The sequence below is a fragment of the Procambarus clarkii genome, unplaced genomic scaffold, assembly GCF_040958095.1.
Source record: "Procambarus clarkii isolate CNS0578487 unplaced genomic scaffold, FALCON_Pclarkii_2.0 HiC_scaffold_155, whole genome shotgun sequence".
Classification (NCBI taxonomy): domain Eukaryota; kingdom Metazoa; phylum Arthropoda; class Malacostraca; order Decapoda; family Cambaridae; genus Procambarus; species Procambarus clarkii.
Genome location: NW_027189188.1, coordinates 731960 through 751537, shown reverse-complemented (window position 1 = coordinate 751537; position 19578 = coordinate 731960). Strand labels below are relative to the sequence as shown.

Genomic DNA, 19578 nt, shown 5'->3' with positions numbered 1-19578 from the left:
TAATTATGGTATCTGTGCATGGGGTTCAACCACTGCAAACCACCTCTGGTCCATCATCCCCCAGCAAAATCTGCTATCAGAATAATAACAAATTCTGTTTTCAGACAACACTCAGCCCCCTTGTTTAACTCCCTAAACATGCTAAACATAATCTCACTCCACACATTCTCTTGTGTCAACTACATTTACAAAACCCTGTTCTTAAATGCAAATCATGTTCTGAAACTCTCCCTGGACAGATATAATAGGACCCATTATCACCACACCAGAAATAAGTATATCTTTGATATCCCGAGAGTCAAACTTAATCTGTGCAAACAATCTTTGCAAATAAAGGGACCCAGTCTATGGAACTCACTCCTAATGAATTGAAAAGATGTCCAGCTTTTGCATCATTCAAAGACAAAACTTAAAAAGTACTTAATTTCATCTTCATAGTTTTCTACCTTGTTGCTTTAAAATTGCACTGTATCTAGTGCTACCCAATCTCCCAATCTTCATGTACCCAGTCCATACAACTTTACCATTGTGATCATTGCTGTCTTATTATATGTGCTTTCAATTTGCTGTATGGTGCCTATTAATCTTCGTTTAAATTACCAATCAAGCTGTCAATGCAATCAGTCTGTACTTTAATATACCAATGTGCTTTAATATTCCTACTAATCTCTCTCATCTCATTTTTTTTCTTTCTTGCAATGTATCTGTTATCATTTTATTAATTCTGCTAGAATTTACCTACTTAAAATTATCTGTTATATTAAGGACCTGCCCGAAATGCTGCGCGTACTAGTGGCTTTACAAGATTGTAAATACCATGCTATGTATTCTCACAAACCCAATGTACCTTCTTGTATATAAATAAATAAATAAATAAATAAATAAATAATAAATAAATAAACAAATTTGATGCATCACACTATTGTGATTTCTATGTGTAATAAGAGTATTGTTCAATTGAAGGGACAGCAGTTACACATACTGTACTAATGAAGCCACTATTATGCAAAGCGTTTCGGGCAAAATTAATAGTAATATCAAAATTTTTTAATTAATATTGTGATGGGGGTAAAACACTTAATACTATAAGAGAAGTAAGTTAACAAAATGAGAATGTTCAAGGAAAATAAAAAATTAATACAAAGGTGATACATAAGGATGACAAGCATTTATTTATTTATTTATATATATACAAGAAGGTACATTAGGGGTTAAGAGAAAATATAGAAATGAAGTTGATTTTACATTCTTGTAAAGCCACTAGAACGCATAGAGTTTCGGGGAAGTCCTTAAACTAACAGATAATTTTAAGTAGATAATTTACAGTAAAATTGACAAAAAATATGTACAGGTACTTTACAGCCTTACTTTACAGGTACAGAGTATAGTCAGAGTACTGGCATAGATTATTACATTACGGAGTCAGTAGTTCTAACAACAGTACAGTAGTTTATTTACATTAATTACAGAATGGAAATACAAGGTGTAATTTAGAACTGTTCCTCATGACATTTTCTCGGAACATATCAGAACATAGAGTAACATAAATATACTATAATTTAAGGTTAATGAGGCCAGCACTTACAAATAACCAAGATCATAAAGGACACGAGTAAACACTTTATCACAGAAATGCATGAAATTAAATGACATTAAATGTAGACAGTAAATGTAGAAATTATATGAGTAATACAGTGTGCCCTCGCTTGAACGAACTATATGGGGCGTAGCCAATTCATTCATGTGTGGAATTCATTCCATCAATCCGGCCCCAGCATCCCCCTTCCCCCCCCCCCAAAAAAAAAAGTTAATAATACATATGCCAGTACACATTTGCCTTTTGAATAATTTAAACAACAAAGAATTTGAATTGCAATGAAATAAAATGATATTGCACGTTACAGTACTGTACTTACCCTACCAGTTGAGTTTTGTAGTGCAAACTTTGTTAGCCTTAATATCTTGAGAGTGCCACACATATGAATATAAATTGTTTAAAGAACAGTAACTTTTCTAACAAATGTACATTATACACTACAATCTGTACATAAAGTACAGACCACTAGAATCACACTACTGCAGTACACTTATATCATATAAACTACACTTTGTACATTTAATGTCATTAGAACTGTATTGTACAGCTCAATTGGTACTCCCAGGTAAGTTATGGCTAGTGCTGGGTGCTGGTATAGTGGCCTGGGCATCCTCAGAAGGTGAGACCTTGCTAGTGCTGGATGCTGGTCCAGTTACCTGGGCATCCTCGGAAGTTGAGTCCTTGCTGGGTGCTGGTCTAGTGGCCTGGGCATCCTTGGAAGGTGAGTCCTTGCTAGTGCTGGGTGCTGGTCCAGTTGCCTGGACATCCTCGGAAGGTGAGTCCTTGCTAGTGCTGGGTGCTGGTCTAGTTGCCTGGGCATCCTCGGAAGGTGAGTCCTTGCTAGTGCTGGGTGCTGGTCTAGTGGCCTGGGCATCCTCGGAAGGTGAGTCCTTGCTAGTGCTGGTTGCTGGTCCAGTTGCCTGGGCATCCTCGGAAGGTGAGTCCTTGCTAGTGCTGGGTGCTGGTCCAGTTGCCTGGACATCCTCGGAAGGTGAGTCCTTGCTAGTGCTGGGTGCTGGTCCAGTTGCCTGGGCATCCTCGGAAGGTGAGTCCTTGCTAGTGCTGGGTGCTGGTCTAGTGGCCTGGGCATCCTCGGAAGGTGAGTCCTTGCTAGTGCTGGGTGCTGGTCCAGTTGCATGGACATCCTCGGAAGGTGAGTCCTTGCTAGTGCTGGGTGCTGGTCCAGTTGCCTGGACATCCTCAGAAGGTGAGTCCTTGCTAGTGCTGGGTGCTGGTCCTGTAGGCCTACTGTAAAACCGTACCAAAACTTTTGAATCTTAGTTTGTTTCTTTGTTGTGAGCTTCATTACAGTATCTTTCATAATATATAGTTTCAGTTAAATATCTTATCATATATCTTATCATATACATATCTTTCAGATAAAGCCATTTTTATCTGCTTTGTACACTTAAAACCAGCTTTGATTATTAGATATCATGTGCTGAGAAAGTTTATGCTTATATGCATTAGCACTTCCAACATCTGCACTTAATGCCTCGCCACAAATTTTCTTGTTAATGATGCATTGCGTCTCTTTAAATCGACATACTATTCAGTGCTAGCCTTGAAATTGTCGATGTTTAACTTTACAGCAAGTCTCTCAGCTACATTTCTAATAGAATCAACTTACAAATTGTTTTATTTAAAATATTATTATTGTTAGTTTGAAGTTTTATACATTTTATACAGTGCAGTTCTGTATTAACCCTTAAGCTGTGCATGGCATACATATTTATTTATTTATTGATTTATATACAAGAAGTTACATTGGGGGGTTAACAGAGAATATAGAAATTAAGTTAAATTACCATTCTTGTAAAGCCACTAGCACTTATAGCGTTTCGGAACCAAATATGCCATATTTCGGGAGCATATATGACAGGACCTGATGGAAAAGTTCAGTTTCTCAAATTTGCTCTAATGCTTTCCAATTTTTTGTGCATACAGTACTAGCAAATCCTGCAACTTTGTCTAAATGATCACAAACGTAACTTAAAAAATAAGAAAATAAAAAATAATTATAAAAGTGAATATTGAGAACATCAGATTTTGAAATCAGCTGCAAAAATATATACTACCACCAATTGTTTCTTTGGTGTTATTATGCTCTCAGAGTAGTATATGATCTTCATTTTCATAGATTTAGAATATATGTTTTCAGTTTAATTTACTGTAAAAAAAAAATCGTCAATGTGGCATTTGAATTATACGCCAAACCTAGAAAAAAAATTGATAACTCCAAACATGTAGGGTTTGGGAAAAATCCATTCTAATAAGATTATAGAACAGACAGCTGTGTACATTATTTGTAAAAATGGTGAGAATCGGTCAGAAACTGGATTGTTTTAAACTGACTCTAAAGTTGAAACTCTAGTTTTAGAGATAATTGAAGTTGAAGTTATCGACATTGAATAATTTAGTTCTTATTCATTAATTTACTTATTTGTTTTAATAAAGGTAGTTTGACATTCGTACTCGAGTATGTGAAAGTTGTAGGTCAATGTGTGTTGGATTGATAAGAAAAAATAACCCTCAAAAAAACAAAATATAAAAATTCAAAGTCCTAAGTTCTGCCAGTTGTGACTGATTCATTTGGTGATCAATTTCATTCTATCTTGACATAGTTAGGGGATGGGTATGCACTCTCCAGGATGTAGAGGTTACAACAAAATGTGATAATAAACAAAGGAGACAAAAAAAAGGACATTGGTGAAAGTAACAGATATTAACATTAGGCAATACATTTTTATGATATTTAACAAAATAGAGCATGATAACATACTCATTATTATTGGTATTATTATGTATTACTCAGCAATGCTATACAGACACCAGCTGCATATCCACTTTGTGGACACTTCTTGCTACTATTTTTCTTCTTTGTACATTGGACAAGTGCTTGCATCTCTTTATTACTGCATTATCCCTCAGTTCCAGTTAACAGGAGCTGTTCTCCTTATCAACAAAATGTTCTCCTTTTTTAAAAAAATTGTCTAAAATACATTTCTGAACATATTGGAATGAAACTTTCATGATGCTTATGCCAATAAGTTGGAGATTTGTTTAACATTTAATATTAATTTTCACATAATTCAAATATTTTTTGCCCAGCCCCAGCTTCTACAGCCCAGGCTGTAGCAGCTTTAGGGTTAATGCACGTGGTTTGTATTACGTAGGCTTTTTTTTTATTATTATTATTTTTTCTACCACAGACGTGGCCACACATTTACAATGCTAACCAGCATATATACATTTTCTTCTGTCCTCCATGGACAGGGTTAGAGATGTGTTAAACATATAGTTCAAGGGTTTATTGAACAATCAACTACAGAAGGTGATTTGGTGCTTTTAAAATGCTTAGCTAACCTACATACGTAAATACATAGATACACAAATTTACGTATGCCCTACATAAAGTGTTCGATGTGTCTTTTACATAGTGTGATTAATGTGCATTTACAAAGGTGAAATGTAATTTTGATCAGCTTCCATATATACTTTATACACATTCATATACATACACACACACACATATATGAACATATACATATATACATACATATATACACACACACATGCATTCACATACATTTGTCTCTTTTACTCTGACAAGGTGAGATAGCTGATAGAGAAACTAGTGTGCAATTAAGCACTTAATTAATCACTGAAGGTGATGAAGGTACTTTTACACGCTCAGGTTATATAGTTACATCACATACATACATTGTATAATTGATACATTACATGGTTAATCTTGGGTACAGTAGGCTGTTAGAGAGGGAGGGGAGGCAGCCGAGAACCCGCCCATACCGCCTTTCCCTTTCCTGCCCACCCGTCCTTACTCCTGCCCACCCCTCCTTACTCCTGCCCACCCCTCCTTACTCCTGCCCACCCCTCCTTACTCCTGCCCACCCTCCTTACTCCTGCCCACCCCTTCATACTCCTGTCCATCCTCCTTACTCCTGCCCACCCTCCTTACTCCTGCCCACCCTCCTTACTCCTGCCCACCCCTTCATACTCCTGCCCATCCTCCTTACTCCTGCCCACCCTCCTTACTCCTGTCTACCCTCCTTACTCCTGCCCACCCTCCTTACTCCTGCCCCACCCTCCTTACTCCTGCCCCACCCTCCTTACTCCTGCCCACCCTCCTTATTCCTGCCCACCCTCCTTATTTCTGCCTACCCTCCTTACTCCTGCCCACCCTCCTTACTCCTGCCCACCCTCCTTACTTTTGCTCAAAGCATAATACCTAAAAAAAATTATTTAATTTTTCTAAATATTTACTGTGTTTTGGTGGGAAAAATTTAGTCATAGAAACCTTAAATTTGTTTTATTTTGCCTTAATAGGTAATACTGCTTCCAGTCTCTGCTCGGCTACCCAGGACGATAGCAAACACAACTTCTGCCCATTAATGATGGTAAGGACAATTTTATTCTTACTGTATTACCAGTGTGTGTGTTTATCATGTTGATGTCAATAACCAGTGATTGTGAGTGTATTAATCAAGATATTTTCATTAACTAGTGTATTAATGTTGGTGTTGTCATTTACCAGTGATGGCGAGTGTATTAATTATAATCATTACCCAGTGATGGTGAGTGTATTAATCATATTGGCATTACCCAGTGATGTTGAGTGTATTAACCCCTTAACTGCGTTGCCTCCAAATATGACACCCCCGCAGTGCGCAGGAAATAAATTCTCTGGAATTTTTTTTTTAAAGTGTCAAAAACCCTTCCCTGAATATGGGTATGTAAAAAAAAATCGAAATTGTACTTACTTTGGCTGCTATGGGGTCCATAAGTTGGGGCGTGACGTCATCATTCCCCATTCGCCCGTGACGTACGCTCCCGGGGCCAGTGGGGCGTGGGGCGCGCAAGTTGCCGCAAATATATTTTTTTTCATTTTTTGCGCACAGTTCCAAATACATTTTATTTGTTTTTACGTGCTAATTCTATGTATAATGAACACGTACTCTATATTATGGCAGTAAAACATCCGTACTGTCCGAAGAATCTGTGTTACGTGCAAGACACATGTGTACACGTATGTTGCACATATTTACCATGTATCATGCTAATTTATGTATATATACAATCTATTTACACACTATACACTGTCACACAGTATATACATTCACCATCAACATACACAGAACTCCTCGAGTGTGAGCAGCCACACCCAGCCAGCCAGTCCTCCCTTATTCCTCCAACATCGTACTCACTATCACCCCCCTCCTCCCACATTCACACCAATGTTTCAGGTTCATTTATGTATATTTACAACACATTTACACACTCTGCACTGTCACACACCATAAACACACTCAGAACTCAGCGAGTGTGAGCTGCCACACCTAGCCAGCCAGTCCTCCCTCTCTCCAACATCGTACTCGCCATCACCCCTCCTCCCACCATACTCTTACTGTTTATATTACACTATTTACATATGTTATGTATACCTATCTACATGTTTTATTCACCAGAACTATGCAAGTAAGCCGGTATTGTGTCCTAACAGTACAGTTGCTACCATACACTGCATGAGAAATCACACAGCAGACGACGCTGCGATTACGACGTCACCTCCCTCACAAAAATAGCTCCTCCCAACATACTCTTGTTGCTGTTATTATACTATATACACACACTGTATATACCCATGTACATATGTGTTCCCCGTAGTGAACTACTAAGCTAGTATGGTGAGCAAAACAAGATTGGCTCCCACACACAGTGGAGGCTACCTCAATTCTCTCCCTCCCTCCCTCACCAAAATTCCTCCTTCCACAATACTACGCACAATGCTAATTATAACCACAATCCTGGTCACTAATTCCTGTAAATGAATAATTGACCACACGTTTATTTTGAAAAGGAACCTAAGAAGTCATTTGAAGATTCCAAATGGACGAAATAATGCTGTGGTGCTGTGAACATCGTGAACAGCATTGAATCACTGATATTTGAACATTGTTCCAGGTCATTATCACACTCAGGCTCTTCTATAATACTATCATGGCTAAATAATACAGATTATATATATATTTTGACATTATTAGGCGATGCTGTGGTCACACGCTGAACAGCAGTGCTGTGCACTCATACTGCATGCGCCGGTCTTAGTTGCTCACTCACTACTGAGGCTCCAACACCCGGGAATGTGGACCACGATTTTTTTTTAAGATGGCGTCTGTTTACAAGAGCCCTGAGGAAGCTGATGTGAACCCCACATAGCCGCGGGAGTTTTGAATGGAACGTGAAAAATAAAAATACCCGGAGGCGCGTAACGCAAACAAGACGTGGGCCTGCAGGCGCATTGCGCAGTTTAAGGGTTAACCCTTGTGTTGCTAAGGGCTATTTGCATCTTGTCACCCACAGGTGCATAACAAAAAAGAAAAAAAATTGTTTCCTAACCTGTTAATTTGTGTTCCCTGACCACAAGAGAGAAAAAAATTAATCGTACATGCAAATGGCATAAATGAGTCGACAATATGAGCGATGACGTCACACCCTGCATGCTTGCTCATGCAAGGTGCGGCCCAGAGGCATCGGGCGCAGTCTTCAAGCAGCCAGAATTGCTACGAATTTATTTTCGCGGCATTATTTATAGTGTCTACGCATATTTTATCACAAATATTCACTAATTGTGTTGCATATAATGTTACTTCATGTTCAATGGTAATAAATGTTGCATACATTGAGTATACACATGCGCACAAAAATGTTTTCCCATTATGCCAATATAATATGTATTCACATTGTTCATTATTATATTTACACACACACATGCACACACTATTTACAGGTTTTTGTAATATTATTGCACATTTAAGAAGTCTTGGAGAGAGTGGTAGGCATTGAAGCAGTTGACAGCACATAATGGAACTGCACACGCTTCACACCATGTTTGCACATGTTTACGTTTCTGATCTCTCTTTTTTGTTCTACAAACTAAGCAATCACGTTGGCCTATTGCACGCTTTCCAGCTGGTGGCAAATGTTTTAGTCTGTGTGCTTGAATGACCTCCATGTGAGTGAGCCTGGGTGTAGCAGCATGCTGCAACACTGGGTTCATGATGGGTCTTTGTATGCCAGGAACATCTTTGCCAAACTTTGCTAATAACTGTGTCCGAAGTGTAAAAGCAAACGAACGGAAACTTGGTTTACGTCAAGTTTTCACCAGATACATATTATAGCTATTCAGCATGCTTATGTCAACAAGACGGAAAAACACTTTTTTCGTCCACTTCAATGTTTTCCGCACTCACTCGACAGTGCCCACCATCATGTCAGATTTATCAACCAAGCGCATGTTGATATTATAGTCAAGAACACAATCTGGCTTATATACTGGTTCTTGCATTACTCAGTTCACCTTGCCACTGTTCATCATTGTACCATCACGAACGGTTGTCAGCAAGTTCACTTCTCTTTTGTCTTTCCACGTAACTGAACGTATTTGATCACTTTTTCTTAGCTGGCAGTCTTAAACTTCAAGTGTATTGTCAAACACTGGCATTTCCCTTCTTCTTGGCTTTACTGTACCAAACAATCCAGTTCTATTTTAAATCAAGAACCTAGCTGGCAAGAGACTTGTATAGCAGTTATCCGTGTATAAAATGTGGCCCTTGTTCATCCATGGTACCATCAGTGACTTTACCACACTACCTGAGAAACCATGTTGGTCGTTACCGGGAATGTCTACATCACTAGCAGAATACAGAATCGTGTGTAACACGTATCCTGTTTCACAGTCACAAAGAACAAAGAATTTCAATCCAAATCTGTTGCGTTTGGAGGGAATATACTGCTTGAATGCAACACGTCCTCTGAAAAGCACAAGGGAATCGTCAATCACCAGCTTCTGTGCAGGTACGTAGAAATCTCTGACTTTCCAGTCACTTCATTCATATAGTGTCTGACTCTCCAAAATCTATCATCCTCTGTCCGGTCCTCATTACTTGCAAAATGAAGACACCTGAGGAGTATCTGAAACCTGTCTCGGGACATATATTTCCCGAAGAAAGGTGTTGGAATAGTCTGGTCTTTGCTCCAATAATCTGTGATAGCGTGTTTGACACAATGTTTCATCAACATACATATTGGCAAAAATACATACATTTCACCTACAGTAGAGTTTTTCCAATGCTGCAATCGTGAATATTCTGTTATCTCTTTTCCAATGAGATGAGTCGCATGAAGGTTCATTTGGTGTACATTATATTCCATGAGCGGCTCATCATAAAATGCTCTAAAGTAATCCATTTCACACATGTCCTCACCATTATCAGGGAAAAGGTCTGTAATCCCAACTTCTTTATTGTCAAAGGCAGGAATTAGAGGAATAAAATCGTCACTATCACTCCACACAAGGACACCTGGGGTCCTGCGAGGCGCAACAGTGGCACGACAGCGAGGAAGCGTTGCACACCATGGACCAGGAGCTGTAGCCCGTCTACACAAAGTACGGCCGCTATGTGAACGTGAGGTGAAATCATGTGAACATGAGGGTCTTGGTTCCTCAAGTGGTGCCATACGGCAGCGCTTGGCTGGGCGAGACGCTGCTGACGCGACAAATTCTCGCCCGGTATCACCACTGGTACTAGCAACAGGCACGGTAACACTATGCTCTGAATCCACTTCACTAAAACCAGAAAATGAGTCACCTTCCTCTGACTCGTCGCCCAAAATATCCTCGTACTCTAAATAAGCACAAGAACTGTGTGGTCGTGGGTGAATTGGAGTAGACACTGGGCGAGGAAGCACGGGTGAGCATGTATGCCTCGCCGTGGGAGGAGACTGTATCTCATATTCACTGTCTGTGCTACTATCATCGGTCAATTGTCTGTAGTCCTTATCAATATCAGGGTCATCAAAAATCACTTTCCTCACCATCAGAAAATAATTCACTATTTATTTGCTCTTGAGTAAGTGATTGCGTGGTGCGTGCGCGGGAGGCGTTTGGCTGTGCATTTGCCATGGTGACCGCTGGGTAATTGGGGCCTCCCATGCATTGGTAGCGTGAGCTGGGTTTTTTTTACAAAATGGCAGCTGGTTTACTATAGCCCCTGGGCAGCGTTTGGGGGCCCCCCTACCCCGATGGCCATTCAAATCTTGTGCGGTATTCCATCACGTCATTTGCCCAATATATAGCAAGTTACTCAACACATCATATGATGTGTTGCGCAGTTTAAGGGTTAATCATGGTGTTATTACCCAGTTATGTTGAGTGTATTAACCCTCTGAAATGCAAATAGCACATAATTTTGCTCAATCAGGGGTGCGCATAATACCTTAACCACTGCATTGCGCAAAACGACAAATGCCATTCGCCAATTACTGCGCCAACTGACAAAAGTATTTTTTATTTCTTTGTATACGGTCGAAGCACGCTCGCGGTAGGTTGGGTACAAAATGGACTCTTAGGACTTACTGTGAGAGGCAGCCATCTTGGAAAAAATTCCCAGAATGTCGTAGGGCTGCTGGCTGGGTAAGTACTGAGTGAGCAACAATGGGTGGCACACGCGCCTCTGGCTCCCAAACACCTGTCCAACACGGTGTTGACTTGGGTACAAGATGGATTCCTGAGGTGTTTGCCAGATTGAAAAAAATTCCCAGCATTCCCCACGGTCATGGGCAGGCTCATATTCAAGGTAGCAACCATGTCGTATTCATCCATATCAAGCTCCCAGCCCTAGTCGGCCTTGTTTTCAAGAAAACATCATTTGATGTTGGAATAGAAAGGCATATTGCTTGAAGATGAGCATGCCAATGATTTTGATATCCCAAATCTGGAAAAAGACCTAACACAGGTATCTGCTACTAGTGATATGCATATTGAAGTGAACGATGTGGAGAGTGTGTACAATACACAGCTCTCACAGCCCTGCCATGCCGGACTAGGTCATCACCATCAGTGGAACAACACAAATGAATTTTTGTATGTTCCACTGAACATTTAGTGCCAAATGCAATTCACTTGGACCATCCGGGAATTCGTTAGAGCGGGGTCTGTTAGAGTGATGATGCACTGTATTTGAAAAGAAAAAAATGCAAGAATAGAGAAGTGATTGCAAATATTATTCAGCAGATATGTAAGTAATAAAATTTAGCAGATACTGATATAAGTAATAAAATTTACCAGATATAAAAGTAAAAATAATAAAGAACAGAAGAGTGGGAAATTAGATAATTAATCAAATTTAGATTCCTAGAGTAAACAAATTAAGATTCAAATAATTAATCAAATGGAATACAAATAATTAGCTAATTTAAGAATTAGATTAATATTGTAATACATGAATATTATACGGTAATAATACAAGATGGGCAAGGATATGCAATATAAACAGGTAATACACAGGCAAAAAAAAAAAAAAGAGAACAAAGTGAGAATTAGACAATTAGATTAAGATTATGAATAAATAAATGGATTCAGATTCAAAATAATTAATAAAAAAGGAAACATAATTAATCAAATTAAAAATTCAGTAATCTCTTAAGATTGTAATACAGTAATATCATATGGTAATAAGACAAGTTGGATAAGGGTAAGCAATAGAAACAAACACATATTGCCTGGAAGCACTGATGTACTTAAAGCTTAAGAATCCATTAACAATACTGGAATATTAGACAACAAACAAGACTAGTAGCTAATATTAATGGGCAGATATATAAGTGTGAAATTATATTATTAATTTTTAATTCACAAAGTAATGAATTAAAGATTCAGATAATTTGGCAAATTAAGAGTTCAAGGTTTATTACATTTTGGGAAATTGAAGTGTTAGTATCAACAGATAAATGGGTAAGTTGCAAATATTGTAAGCTAAGAATCTGATAACTAGACAAATTAAGTATTCAAAATATTATTACATTTTATAAAATTGAAGTCAATGTAGTAATAGTTATAAGAGGGTAAATTGCATGTATTTGAAGCCAATTATATAAAAAAGAAGCATATATTAATTGATATAAAAAAAACAAAATTTTAATATGGTAAGGCTTGGTCACTTATGTGTTAGTTTCAGCAATGACATTGGAAGTTTGCTGGCTTCCAGTTATGTCACAATCAATAAAGAAAGACAATAATTGTTGGGCACTTTTTATGTCACGTCTTTTGCCTGTTCTTTCTTGCCAATGATTGTTCCATTCCTGGTGCAGCACTGCTTGATAAGATTTAGGTTTTGTTTGTGAACATGATGCAGTCTGTAGAGGAGGATCAACGCTGCTTGGTAAGGCACTCATTAATATAAAGGTTAGTTTTATATTTATAGCAGATTGAATGAGATCTTACTTATCATTGGGATAAGCTAGTTTAGTGAGCTTACCTGTCTGGTGCTTTAGTGACTGTTTTTATCTATTCTGATAGATTTAAAAGTATCATTAAAGTTTATCTCTGATCTAATCAGTTGATGAGCTACACCAGAGTAGTTCTCACATTCTTGTTCTTCAGGCAGTTCAGTAGAGCTGATGATGAGCAAATCATGGAGTTTTTGTTGATCCCTGTTGTTTGGAGAACCTGAAACACTTATAAATCCATTACAGTAGAACCTCGAGTGACGACCGCCTCAAATGGCGAGCAATTTGGTTAACAAACACCCCGATCGCCGACAATTCGTCTTGTTAGGCGAGCTCTCGTTTGAATAATGTCAACACCACATGGTGGGGTCGCGCTGCTTCTCGCAGATTCTCAGACGCCTCCGACGATGCAAATAAATTATTTTTCTTTGTTTAACATTATACATTAATAGCTGTTTTAGTGTTTAGTGCCTTAATTTAAACACCCCGCATAGGATAGGGGGCAGCTATAGTGCAGCCATGACCGATAGTTGACAGACACCACCTAGAAAAAAAATCCTGGCCAACATTCCTGGGTGTGAGAGCTTCAGTACTGAGCGAGCCACCAAGGCTGACGCATGCGGCATGAGCTCACAGAACCACTGTTCAGCTTGTGACCACAGCATCGCCTAAAAATGCCATAATATATATGTTCATGCTATTATTTAGTGATGATAGTATTACAGAAGACCCCCTGACTGTGATCAAACTGACCAGGATTCTGATAATAGCAGGATTGTGATGACATTTAGCACTGTGCTCCATGGTGGGAGGAGTAATATTGAGGGAGGGAGGGTTGTGGCGTCGTCTTCTGACTGTGTGTGGCCACCTTTTATTGACTGGACTTACCATACCAGCTTAGTGGTTCACTATGGTGAACACAAATGTAGATACTTATATGTAATGTGTGTATAGAGTGTAATAACAGCAATAGAAGTATGTCGGGGCCGCCATTTTGGTGAGGGAGGTGCGTCGTCTGCAAGACATGTCTTGTTGTTTACTGGTGGCCACTATGGTCTTTGGGCACCATACCAGCTTAATTGTACAGGTATGGTGAATAAAAGATGTAGATACTTATATATAATGTGTGTATATAGTGTAATAACACCACAAACAGTATTGTTGGAGGAGAAATATTAGTGCATCTGGCCTCAAACCAGTGAAGGTGGCCGCCACCAGCTGACTGTGCGAGTAGCTACGTCTTATTGTCTTTACTCACCATACATGCTTATGTACAGTTATGGTGAACAAAACATGTAAATACTTATATATAAAGTCTGTGTATAGTGAATAAATGCAAAAACAGTAGCGTGGGAGGACAATGTGGGCAAGTAAGGTGTTGTTGAGGGAGAGTGTGGCAGCAAGTGGCTGGCTGGTGTGTGGCGGTCACTCCTCGCTGCATTTTGACTCACAATACCAACTTAGTGGTTCGTTATGGTGAGTAAAACATGCAGATACCTTTATATAACCTGTGTATATTGTATAATAACAGCAAAACTATTTGTTTATTGTTTTATGAACATAATAATTGAATCACTAATATGCACACCATAATTTTGAGTATAGTGATGGTTCACACATTTTATTATATAAATATATCACAATACACACTATTGAATAATATTACTGCAAAACAACAAAGAAAAAATCAATCAGAGACATTGAAATAATTAGGTAATAATATCTTTGTGGCAACACCCCGCCTGACAGCTCGGGCAGAGCAGACCTCGTCTGGCGACTGCTCTGTCAATGCTTCTTTTTTGCCAGATTTCCCCACCCGATTGTAGGCCAAAATATGCCACCTATGATTTTTTTGTTATTTTTTCCGTGACCATGGAACACAAATGAACACTTCTATAAGACGAAATAATTTTTTGGATTTATTTTTTTGTTGCGCCTGTGGGTGTTGAAGCCATTATGACCCTTAGCGGCTCAATGGTTAATGATGCTATTGATGCTGGGATGTTGTAAAGCATTGACTTTTTTGTAGAAAAAACAAAATTAATTAAAAAAAAAAGAACAAATGTCAAAAAGGTTTGTTTGTTGTTTGTCAGGTAGGCTGCTCCATGTTTCTTAAATAAAAAAAAGGATAAAAAAGTTAAAACACTTTGAAAAATGGACAAATGCCATATAAGTTCGTTCAGCGTTTGGCGGGTAGGCTGCTCCATTATTGAAAAATAAATGAAAAATACAAAACAAATGGAACACATTTGAAGCACAGAAAGATTGTCATAATGGAGCAACCTACCCGACAAACACTGAATGAACCTTTATGGCATTTGTTCGTTTTTCAAAGTGTTTCAACTGTTTTATTATTTTATTTTTATTTTTTTTTTATTTAAGAAACATGGAGCAGTCTACCTACTGAACACCGAATGAATCTTTTTTGACAATTGTTCTGTTTTTCAAAATTCTTCATTTTTTCATTTTTTTTTTTTAAGAAACATGGAGCAGCCTACCTGACAAACACCGAACAAACCTATTGCTGTACAAAATAGAAAAAAAGAAAACAAAATTGAACAAATTTGAAGAAAGAAAAATGTCATAAAGGGTTTGTTCAGTGTATGTGAGGTAGGCTACTCCATTATTTATAACATCGAATATCATACTGATGATTTTCGGTAGTAGAACGGAATATTTCTATTTACATTATTTTCAGTGGGGAACTTCGTTTTGAATGACGTCAGTATCACATGACGACCACGGTGCCAGAATGGATTAAATTCGTCATTCGAGGTTCCACTGTACTGCCTACTTAACTACACATACTGTATTGCATATTAATGGGTTATAAGCCAGTCCAAACAGGGTATAAGTATGGAATACTATAACTCTAATACTGGGTGGGGTGGATATTATGAGGGACTGGTGGCTCATAACAGTTGTTGCTAACGTGTGTTGGTGAGTGTATTAATATACCTGAGTCTTGTCTCTCCTTACTCATAACCTTTGTGTACCCGAGTCTTCTGTCTCCCCTTACTCGTAACCTTTGTGTACCTGAGTCTTGTCTCCCCTTACTTGTAACCTTTGTGTACCTGAGTCTTGTCTGCTCTTTCTCATAACCTTTGTGTACCCGAGTCTTCTGTCTCCCCTTACTCGTAACCTTTGTGTACCTGAGTCTTGTCTCCCCTTACTTGTAACATATGTGTTCCTGAGTCTTGTCTCTCTTTATTCTTAACATTTGTATTCCTGTGTCTTGTCACTCCAGTAATGTGAGAGTATGTTAAATTGAGCATTAGTAAATGTGTATGATTGTGTGTGTTAAGTTTTCCCACAAGTTTTCGTGAGAGTACCGTCCCAGCACTCTACGAGGACAGAGAGGGAGGAGCGAGACTTCACACGCTGCGGGTGTGTGGTGTGTGCTGGTGAGGAGTCCACCTCACTGTGTGGGGTTATTTACCTCCATTATATCTCTGTGACTGGAATACTGTCATTAATGGTGAGCGAGATGTTATTCCTTGGTAGTGTATTGTCCCATTTCCTGTGTTTTAATAAATGTAATGCATGTACTGTACTTTGATTGTCGAGTTCTGCCAATTCAAAAAATATGGTACCGGTCCCACGTTGTTACTCTTGTGTTTGAAGGTTTGAAGTGTTTATAAATGCACATTGGTTCTACATCCCTGTTTTAAAGTAACATATCTACACTATAAGTAAGGAAGTAAAGGATTGGTTTTGTGAGTTCGTACTCTAGGGTACGGCTTACAAGTTCATGCCCTTATACTCTTTATTTTTAAACTTTGTATACCCGAGTCTTCTCTCCTACTTGTTCTTAACCTTTGTAAAGAATGTAAAGAAAGTTTTAATCTCTTCATCAGGGACGTTCCTAATTCCATGGATTGTCTTTGTCATCCTTCTCTGTACATGTTCATCAGGGAGGTTCCTAATTCCTGGGATTGTGTTTGGCATCTCTGTTCATGTTCAAAAGTTTGTTTGCTCAATACTGTACTGAAGTTCTGTCCTCTGCGATGTTTGTCAGCAAATTAACCCATATCTCAGATGTTTCTCAGAATGTTAATCTAGCTGTGGGATGTTATTCAGAATATTAACCCAGCTCTGGGATGTTCGTCAGAATATTAACCCAGCTCTGGGATGTTTGTCAGAATATTAACCAAGCTCTAGGATATTTGTCAGAATATTAACCAAGCTCTGGGATGTTTGTCAGAATATTTACCCAGCTCTGGGATGTTACACTTCCCCCAACCTAACTGCCGGACCTCAATCTTTCGTTTATTCCATCTATTCGTTTGCTGTCCGGCCCCAAGCGGTGCCTCAACTCATGAGAGGCTTATGTAGTTTCACATCCGACCACTGCGTTGTAGCAGCGCAACCTCTGCACCTGCTCGACGACTCTGTATTGCTTTTGTGGCTAACTGCGGTGTGCAAAAACTTTTCCCCTCTTACCATTTTATATCTGGGCATATTTTTGGGGAAGACCCTTTGGCATCTCGGAGCAATCCAGGCTGATATGGATATATATTTGACTTTGGCATCAGTCAAAATGCTACTCAAAAAGTATGTAAAAAAGTACTCAGAATGGAGTACTTAGGCCTACCAGAGACCACAAGCCAGAACCTGGCCCCCTCAGAGAGGCACGAGGAGCAATGCACATTTGGTTTGGAGCATTCTATGTCTGCCATCGACCGGATCAGGCACCCAAAAGGTAAGCGCCCCAAAACAAACCCCTATTCTGGTTAAAACTGCTACTGAAAGTCAATTGAGTTGACAGAACTCCCTAAATGAAAACGAGTAAACGAGCATGACGTCACCATGTCCCGCGCCACTGTCTACGCAGGTCCACCCCTCCCAAGAAGGGGGAAAGGGGAGCCCCAGACCCCAGTTTGCAAGCTGATGTGATAGGCAACGGTCGTGTGACTCTGGCTCCATATTTGTTCTCTAGCTCTGTGCCTTATGGTGTGGTGCTGTTTTTTGGTGGTGTGTGAGCCAAGAGTAAGTACTGCCCTTGGGACTTAGAGCCACCTTCTACAAGTCACCTTGGGATCTACCTCTGCTTGGTCTTTTGCTGCTCGGTGATCTGCCACCCTTAGTGTGCTGGGGTGTTTTCTGCACCCTTGGTTGCCTTTGGGAAGGGGTAGTTTGCACTGGAACTGCACAGCTAATTATTACCTCTCATAGCAGCCGGCTCTGTTCCGCCTGGGTACGTTGTCCTCTTGCGGGATTTTTCTTTTGTTTCCCAGCCTGGTGGGGGGTTGCCCCTTGTGTTCGGTTATTACCATTGAGTCTTAGTGGTACCTCCACTAGTTCCCCGTGAGTGGACATGTCCCGAGGGTGCAGCATTTAGTGGTTTTCTTGGTAGACTTGGGTGTCGGTGGTTCGCAGTACCCTGCCTGGGCTTTCCTTAGTGATACTAGTCTAAGGGCCCTGGGAATCCCCGTGGGGCACTTGGGTCTAATAGATGCAACCCCTGGGGTCCCCTCTCGCTTTGTGCAAGTTTGAGGGGGTTGCTCTGTCTTCTTGTCTCTGGGTGACTCTCACCGTGTTTGCCTCCGTCGTGCTGCCTGTTGGGTTGGTGACACCTTCGACCCAGAGTTCTGCAAGTTTTGTAACTTGTTTGTGACTCAGTTCACCCAGTCCACTGATGATTCTATTTGGGTGCAGGCAACTCAGGCATTGCATGCACAGTTTAGGTTGCTGCAATGCGCTCTTTTGATGGCTGCCCCGTTTTGGTTATAGAGACCCGTACAGTGGTACCTCAGCTTACAAGCGCCCCTGGTTACGAGTTTTTTTAGTTACAAGTTATTTTTAGTTACGAGCAGGATTTGCTCGGAAAATTTGTATCGGGATACAAGGGTTGCCTCAGGATACGAGGGTGTTGATACACGTACGGGCCGACTAGCGCGTGGTGGCACGGCAATCGCCGCTCAGTTTACCAGTGCCTCGCGGCCAGTTACTATCTCGCCTCAATTCTTCACCAGGATTTACAGTGTTTTGTTGGATATTTGGCCATTTGAACATAAATGTTATTATATATCTCGCAATGGGTCCCAAGAAAGCCAGTGGTAAGGTTCAACCTAAGAAAATATTTGTGATTAGAGGATGTTCCTTCCTCATTAAGAAAATGTGTGAAGTATGGGAAGAACTGCAAAGTTTTGTTGAAAAAACTCGCCCAGATAAAGCTGTAGCAGGCCATTGCATTGATCTTTTAAATGACAATGTGATGTCTTACTACAGACAAGTGTTAAAATGTAGGGAAAACAAGTGTCTTTAGACAGATTTTAAGTAGGACAAGCAAGCAGTGAGCCACAAGCAGGTCCAGGTGGTATGCAGGCAAAATGTGCCAGAGAGTGCACGCCAGAGAAGTCCTCACTGCCTGATGTTATAATGGAAGAGGACTTCCCTTCCAAACAGTAACATCTTTCCTCCTTCCCCTCCTCACCATCTTCCATATGCCAACAGCAGTCATCAGCAAGGGTAAGTAATAACTTGAACATAGTTTTGTAGTGTAGATTTCAATGAATTAGGTATAAAGTTTAGTTTGAAGTGAGGTTTTTGGGTAGTCAGGACTGGATTAATCCGTTTCATATTATTTCTTTTTGGGAAATTAGCTTCGGTTTACGAGTTTTCGGGTTACAAGTCGTCTCCAGGAACGGATTAAACTCTTAAACTGAGGTACC

General features: G+C 39.7%; 1 protein-coding gene across 1 annotated transcript in view; it reads left to right on the top strand.

The window, feature by feature from the left end:
• Positions 1–5921: 5921 nt before the first annotated feature.
• Positions 5922–19578, top strand: part of LOC138361050 (tripartite motif-containing protein 59-like) — a 62420-nt gene continuing 48763 nt past the window's right edge. Inside the window, exon 1 of the mRNA XM_069320525.1 lies at positions 5922–6015. Coding sequence (XP_069176626.1) covers positions 6010–6015 — 6 coding nt within the window. The 5' untranslated portion in view covers positions 5922–6009. The remainder of the gene's footprint in view (positions 6016–19578) is intronic.